General features: G+C 59.0%; 3 protein-coding genes across 3 annotated transcripts in view; 1 reads left to right on the plus strand and 2 right to left on the minus strand.

Moving 5' to 3' along the window:
- Positions 1-2,550, minus strand: M421DRAFT_423351 (uncharacterized protein). The gene is made up of 2 exons (XM_033593436.1): positions 1,901-2,550; positions 1-1,849 (listed from the first exon to the last, which is right to left on the minus strand). The coding sequence occupies exons 1-2, from the start codon at positions 2,141-2,143 to the stop codon at positions 218-220; spliced, it is 1,875 nt and encodes a 624-aa protein (XP_033446043.1). The 5' UTR covers positions 2,144-2,550; the 3' UTR covers positions 1-217.
- A 285-nt stretch (positions 2,551-2,835) lies between these two features.
- Positions 2,836-4,794, minus strand: M421DRAFT_423352 (peroxisomal adenine nucleotide transporter 1). The gene has a single exon (XM_033593437.1). It carries the CDS (start codon positions 4,664-4,666, stop codon positions 2,936-2,938), a length of 1,731 nt encoding a protein of 576 aa, XP_033446044.1. The 5' UTR covers positions 4,667-4,794; the 3' UTR covers positions 2,836-2,935.
- Positions 4,795-6,151: 1,357 nt separating this feature from the next.
- The window catches only part of M421DRAFT_102893 (polysaccharide lyase family 3 protein), a gene marked incomplete at both ends in the record, with an annotated part of 3,120 nt that continues 2,550 nt past the window's right edge, over positions 6,152-6,721 (plus strand). Inside the window, one exon of the mRNA XM_033586839.1 lies at positions 6,152-6,226. Within this exon, the coding sequence (XP_033446045.1) occupies positions 6,152-6,226 (75 nt within the window). The remainder of the gene's footprint in view (positions 6,227-6,721) is intronic.

The raw sequence follows: 6,721 nt of genomic DNA on the forward strand, positions 1-6,721 counted from the left end.
GTGGTGTTGACAAAGGGGATGTATTGGTATCTAGATGACATGTACCGCCATGGTTCAGCACATGGCCTGCTCTTCCCAGCACTCTCCCTGCTAATTCTATGCACAAGGGCTGCCCGTTGGATCTGGTACCTGCGTTGCGCCTAATGCTCCAACGCCAAATCCATGCTAGCCCTAATCTTCGAACGCCTCCAATCAAATACTGGCAAAGCACGCAAGCCTAGTACGTCTCCTCCTCATACGTCGACATCTTGCGGGGACGCGCCGGTGGCCCCATGCCGCCATCCATGCTCGCGCTGATCCTCCTGCTCACGCTTGTTCTTCGTGGCAGAGCACTGCCACTCCCAGGCGTTGGGATGCCGGTCCTCTCCATTGTTGAACGTCGTCCAATCGGCGTCTTGATTTCGCTTTCGTCATCGCTGCCTGTGTCGCTGCGGGACAGGTTCTGGGTATGGCCCTGGTCACTCGGATGCCGATTCAGAGATGTACGGCCAAACTGACGACCTTCGTGAAGGTGCAGAATCGGAGGAGGGGCCTTTCCTATTCGCCCACCCATCGACGCTGACGAGTAATGACCTAGCGGATTTCGTGAGTTGGGCGTACGAGTGCCTGGAGTGCGTACTCCAGGTGTTCGCGTGCCGGGGGTGCGTGTAGTACTGCTTCTGGTGATGGGACTGGGTCTGCTTGTCGATCTGGCTAGCTGAGGTGTGGATGACATCGAGGCCCGGCTGCTGGGTCGACTGTTGCTTGTGTTCGACGGCACGCCGAATGAGAGCCGGCTCACACCACCACCGTTCGCGCCTTCTCCAACGGAAGATACTGAGGTCGAGGCTTGAGACGCACGCTTTCTGACCGAGACTGAAGTGGGGAGGTAGTTGCCGGCTGCGCTCGGGCCTCGCGGACTCGCTCGTGGGGGCGTGGCCATCGGCGCGGGCAGCTTTGAGCGTGCCGAGTGCACTCGCTCCTCCAGCTTCTGCATCTTGCCGATCAGCCCTCGGATCTGGTAGAGGGAGCCAGACCTTGGCAGGCCGGCTGCCGACGGACCATTTTCAATGCTGGGCCGAGACGGCCGTGGTGCATGGTTCTGGTGGGCGCTGGGCGGTCGCATGATCGATGGCGTGCGCCGTACACCAGCGCCTGCAGCTGCACCAGGAATGCCCGAGACACTTGGCAGCCGTGTGTGTCGCGGGCGGGCGAATATGCCTGCTCTGGGGGTGGCAGCTGGGTCGCGCGATGCGATCGAGGCCTTCCGCGTGGGGAAAGGCGGGTTGAACGGAATGGGCCGTATCGCGAGGGGCGCATCGGACAGTGGCGGGGAGGGCGGCGTCGAGTCTGGGCGCAGCGTGTCGGACTGCATGTACGGCGGCGTAGAGGCGGCGGTCGGCGACGACATGTTCGTATTGGTGGTTGAGGCCTCCGACACGGGCGAGCGCGGTCGCAACGAGTGCGACTCCTTGGCCAGGTGGTTGGAAACGGCGCGCTGGTGGTGCTTCTCGATGTTGGCCTCGGCCAGGCGCAGCTTCTCGTGGGTGATGTCTGACTCGATCTTCAAGTCCGCCAGCTCGTCGCGCAGGCGCTGCGTCTCGATGCGCAGCCCCTCGCGCTCGCGCTCGCCGATCTTGATCTCCTCTTCCAACATGACTTCGCGCTCAATCGCCACGTTGTACTTGGTCTCGACGTCCTCCAGCGACGACGTCTGGTTGCGCGTCTGGCGCTCGAAGTCGTCGTTCTGGACTTCCATGTCGCGCAGCTTGAGCTGCAGGGTGCGCTGCGCATCTCGCAGGACCGTGATCTCCTTCTGCAGTGTGTTCTGCGCGTTGTTCGCTTCCGTCTTGCTCTGCTTGTACTTGGTCTACCACATCGTCAGTCGCTTGCCCTGGCAAGAGCAGCACGGTCAGCGCACCTTCCACTCCTCAGCCTCGAAGCCCAGTCGCTCAACCTTCTCCTGCAGCTTGCGCTCGCGCTTCTCGCTCTCCTCGACATCGCGCTCGAGCTCGGCCTCAAGCTCCTTGCTCGACGACTGGAACTCCTGCAGCTCGGCGTCGAGCGTCTCGTAGGCGGTCCGGTAGTAGTTCAGCTCCTCCTGCAGGCTGGCGAAGCCGTTGCTGCGCGGCGGAGGGGACGCCGGCATCTCTGCGCCCACCATGGTGGCAGGCACACGTGCGGCGGCGGTCGCAGTGCAGTCTCAGGGGAGGGCGCGCCGCGATGGCTGGGCGGGCTGGCGCAATGGGCGGGTCCGGAAAACTGCCAGCGCGGTCGTGGTGGTAGTGCGGTCCTTCGCGCAGCGGCAGCGAGAGGCGTGGCGTGGGAGAGCTGGCGGGGTCGTCGAGGCCTCCAGGTGCGGTGCGGCTGGGCTGTTGACGGTTGCAGCGGTGAATCGGCGTGTTGTTGACGGTGCACACCGTTCGTTGCCAGACGCAAATCTGCTGGCAGCTGTTCCCTGTCGCAGCGGCGCCGTGGTCGTCGGTTCCCTGTCCCTGTGCCGATTAGTAGTTAGTAGTCAGTCGTGAGTCGCGCCCGGCCGTGATGTGCGCGGGTGGGGGGTGTGTTGTCAGGATGGCCGTCATGTTTGGCTGTCCCTGTGGAAACGGCCGTGCGCTGGTCGCGGCTCCCGCTGCACGAGTGCCGAGCGGGCTGGGGGCTGGTACATGATTGATGCGGCTGGTTGCAGTTCCTATCGATCATCACAAAGTACCAGGCTGGACGCTTCTACAACCCCTCTCGCCCGCTCACCAGAGTTGCGGTTCCACGCACTCCCCAGCGCGCTTCATCCCTGGAGTGAATGAAGAGGATTTCGGGCGTCACATGCACTCTCGAACGTTGGGCCGCGTGCCACGTCAGGGGAACCCAGAACACCATCATGAAATTATCATATGCACGTGAGAAGAAAACCTGGGTATATATACAGTCTGCTACCATTCGATCCCTGCCTTCAGCATTACTCCTTCTTGCCGTAACTGTCTGCAATGTCTCTCGACTGCTCCTGCGCATTGTTGGCGATCTCCTTGCCCTTCTCCACCAGACTGACAGACTGCGATTCGGTGCTGACCGCTTGCTGGGCGCTGGCTGTGGGAGAATCTGCCGCTTGGGCGTACTTGTTGTATACCTCGCTGGCCTTGCCCTGTGCTGTCAAGGCCACTGGCTCGGTGACATCAGTGGCTTTTGCGTACGAACCGCTAGCGGGGTCCTGGGCAGTCAAGCTGGCGGACTGTGCTGCATCGCCAATCTTGCTGGCTTGTGCCTCTGCTGTCGACGAGACAGACTGAGCTGCCTCAGCTGCATTGTTGTATGCCCCCCTTGCTTGCTCCTTCGCGCCTTCCGCTAGGCTCTGTGCCTGCTGCGAACCACTGCTCACTGTGTCGGTGGCCCTGCCGTACGCTTCACTGATTTGCTCCTTGCTGCTCGCGTAGAGGTCCTGAGCCTGCTGAGACCCTTGTGCAACAGCTTCCTGAACCTTTTCCGCTGCTTGTCCGGCAACCTCCACGCCCTTGGTGTACGCATCGCTCACACGCCCCTTGCCGTCTTCAATGCCTTCTGCTGCCATTTCCTTGAGCTGTTCGGCATTGGGAAAGCGTTCCATGGATTTCAGCACGCTGTAGTATAGAGAAATTATGGCGGCGTGGATGCGCTCCTTCATCAGCATGGTGATGCCGTGAGAGAAGAAGCCCTTAAGGACCTCCCCGCCGAGACCCTGATACAAGCCCTGGAAGCCCTCGGTCTGTGCAATGCGCAGAATAGTGGCAAAGACAGTGCGCTGTCTGGCACGAACGGCTTTCGACCGCAATGGCTTCTCTGTTTTCTCGAACTCAGATGTCTCGCCGGAAGCGTCGCTGGGCTTTTGAGATGAGACCTGAGCCCGCGTCTTCGCAAGCTGGAATGGGTAGGTGAGGGTAGAGGCCAATGCCTTGCTCGTCGCCGCAATCAAGAACGTGATTCGTGCGCCGGGGTCGTCGCGCTTGCCATGCGGTACCAAGAGTCGCAACAGCACCTTGTGCAGCAGCATGGTAAGGGACGGATTCAGCGTCAAGATGAGGCTGGCTGAGTAGCCTGACCAGAAGCCCTGCAAGCCCTTCTCCTTCCTGATCTCATACGCAATGTCTCTTGCGCTCGACGCTGGTGGTATACCTGTGCTGCCGTCGAGCGCAGTCATGGCTGCCGTCTGCTTCCTGGTGACAATGTTCTGGATGGGTGTCGTGCACAGCTTGGAGAAGGCGCCGGCCACCACGCCTACACCGATCTCCTCCAAAGCGCCCAAGCTCTTTCGTCCGCCTTGAGCAGCCAGTCGGTTCTGCCTCACGTACGAGTACGCGAGGAAGAACAGGAAGCTGTCCGTGACGCCCTTGAATACCTCGTGCGGGACACCATTGTAGAAGGCTGATATTCCCCCTTCGCGCTCGTAGATCTTTTCAATCGCATCAAGAATGCCATCGTATCGAGGTTTTTCGTTTTCACCCTGAAGCTGCTTCTGAACTTGGAGGCGCGCAACGACGAGGTCGAGAGGGTACGTGATGAGCTTCGAGATGGCAGTGCCCAACGCGCCCGACGTTGCATGGCCGAGGGCTGGGAGGGCTGGGCCGAGGGCGCTGGGTTTCGTCGCCTGCTCGTGCGTGAGATGGTAGAGCGAGAAGGCATCGAGCTGCGAGTTGTAGATGTACGTGTAGCTGCTCATATTGACGGTGCTGCCGACGGACCAGCAGAAATGTTTCGAAATACAAGAGCAAGCTGCTCAGAGAATAGCACACCGACAAGGGCGCACAAGAACGCGGGGAACGCTTTCATGGTGGCTTTGGCGGAGACGGATCCGCTCTGTCAGACGTCATCGTGAAAGGCGCCCGCCGTGTGGCTGGGCCAACGCTGTTAGTTAGCCGAGGGTAGAAAATTACTGCGCTTGTGAACACTCGATCAACACCACCACCGATCAGCAGCTGCACGGAGAGTACCTTTACGACGACGCACGGATACAGCCGGTAACAGCTGAGTCGCTATGGAAGATCTTCTATGCGTGCGGACGGCGATGAGATGTTGCTGTCGCAGAGTCGCAACAATGCATCGAATGGATCGTGCGCTGGAATTGACTCGACGACCAAGACGTAGACAACGGAGCACTCAAAGCAACTGCGAGAACCTTCTGGTTATGATCGCTGTTGAAAGTATCCTCCAAAAGAGAACCTGGCCAGTAATTGGGATTCATCGAGACCGACTTGCTACTTTGTACCGAGGAGGAAGTTGCGATTCTCAGCGCTTGCCACATACAAATCACTCCGGCTGTCTGAAGTACCGGTGGGCACCTAATTTCGCTGCCTCAGGCATTGTTGACGTCGCAGGACTACCATCATAGCATGACGCCCAGCTACTATGCCGCCCGCCGTGAACACCATCGAGTCGACGAGTATCACACAGCTACCGCGAGTCAACGAAGATCCAATGGCATTCGTTAGGACGAGATCGTGCATGATTACGCGCTTCCGCTAAGACTTCTCGACATGCGGATCTTTGATGAAACAGCGTTCGCCGTGAAACAATGGCCCCGGAGCTGTCAACCATGCCTGTCTCCGCTGTCGCACCGTCAATGCTCGCTCTCGTCAATCTGTTCGCACCAAGCCAAGCTCAGCCATCCATGTGTTGAAACGCGCTTTCTCTTCTCATTGAGTGCTGAGCCATACGTCGATCATCTTCGCTCTTCACTATCATCGGAACCGGAGAATTTTCGCAACATCGTTCTGTTTCCCAAACCCTGCTGCTCGTCGCTCTTACATGTGCTTAGCGCATGCGAACGATATCAAGCTTCCCTGGGCACTTGAATGGCCAAGACATCACGTTGATCGATTCAACCCATCTATGCAGAGCTGCCGTCAAAGCGCGACCGTGAAGATTTAACGATCATGTACAGCTTGGCGGAGGCGCCTCGTTTCGAAAAACAGAGATGTTCGGTAAGGTGGCAGAGTATAAAGATGTTGTGTTGACCAGCCTCAACAGCCCTCGTAGGCATCGACACCTCCCTCGTTCCTTGTGCAGTACATCCTTCGAAATTCTTCTATTAAGCTCTGTGCTAGTCACGATCCTCTATTCTCCAAGTCACTCGTTTGCTGTGCAAAGACTTCTTTAACTTCCACCCTTTGCACTTCATCACTTGGAAATCGATCTGACAACAGCCATGCGCTTCAGTTTCGCAACGATCGCCGCCGCCGTACTCATTCTATCAGCCTCCGCTGCTCCTCACCGAGGTCATGTCAGGGGCCGGAGCAGCACTGGTACCGAAGAGCATGGTGGGGTGAGCGACGGCCGAGGCCGCTACCCTGATGGCACTTTCCCATCTAGTGCTTTCGGCTCGCGCGGTACCGCTGCTCCGACCGGTCTCCAAGATATCAGCGGCAAGCCATCAGGTCCTGCTTTGACTGCCGCACCCACCGCGCTTCCAACTGGTGGCGCTGATCTAAGCAACTTATCCTTCGCACCACCCCCTTCTACAGCTAGCAAGTTCATTGGCATCTTAAGAGCTAGGCAAGATGACTCTGGTGACTTCGGCAGCTCTGGCGGCTCTGGCGACTCTGGCGGCTCTGGTGACTTCGGCGGCTCTGGTGACTTCGGCGGCTCTGGTGACTCTGGCAGCTCTGGTGACTCTGGCGACTCTGGCGACTCTGGCGACTCTGGCGACTCTGGCGACTCTGGCGACTCCAGCTCTGGCTCTGGCGATCAAGAGACCAGCAACTCTGGCGATCAAGAG

The sequence above is a fragment of the Didymella exigua genome (genome assembly GCF_010094145.1).
Source record: "Didymella exigua CBS 183.55 unplaced genomic scaffold M421scaffold_26, whole genome shotgun sequence".
Classification (NCBI taxonomy): Eukaryota; Fungi; Ascomycota; class Dothideomycetes; order Pleosporales; family Didymellaceae; genus Didymella; species Didymella exigua.

Bases quoted from the DNA above. Each gene is read 5' to 3' on its own strand.
- M421DRAFT_423352 (XM_033593437.1), bottom strand. From the start codon at position 4,666: ATGAGCAGCTACACGTACATCTACAACTCGCAGCTCGATGCCTTCTCG.
- M421DRAFT_423351 (XM_033593436.1), bottom strand. From the start codon at position 2,143: ATGGTGGGCGCAGAGATGCCGGCGTCCCCTCCGCCGCGCAGCAACGGC. The intron at 1,850-1,900 runs GTGCGCTGACCG...ACGATGTGGTAG, and splicing joins TCGAGGCTGAGGAGTGGAAG to ACCAAGTACAAGCAGAGCAA.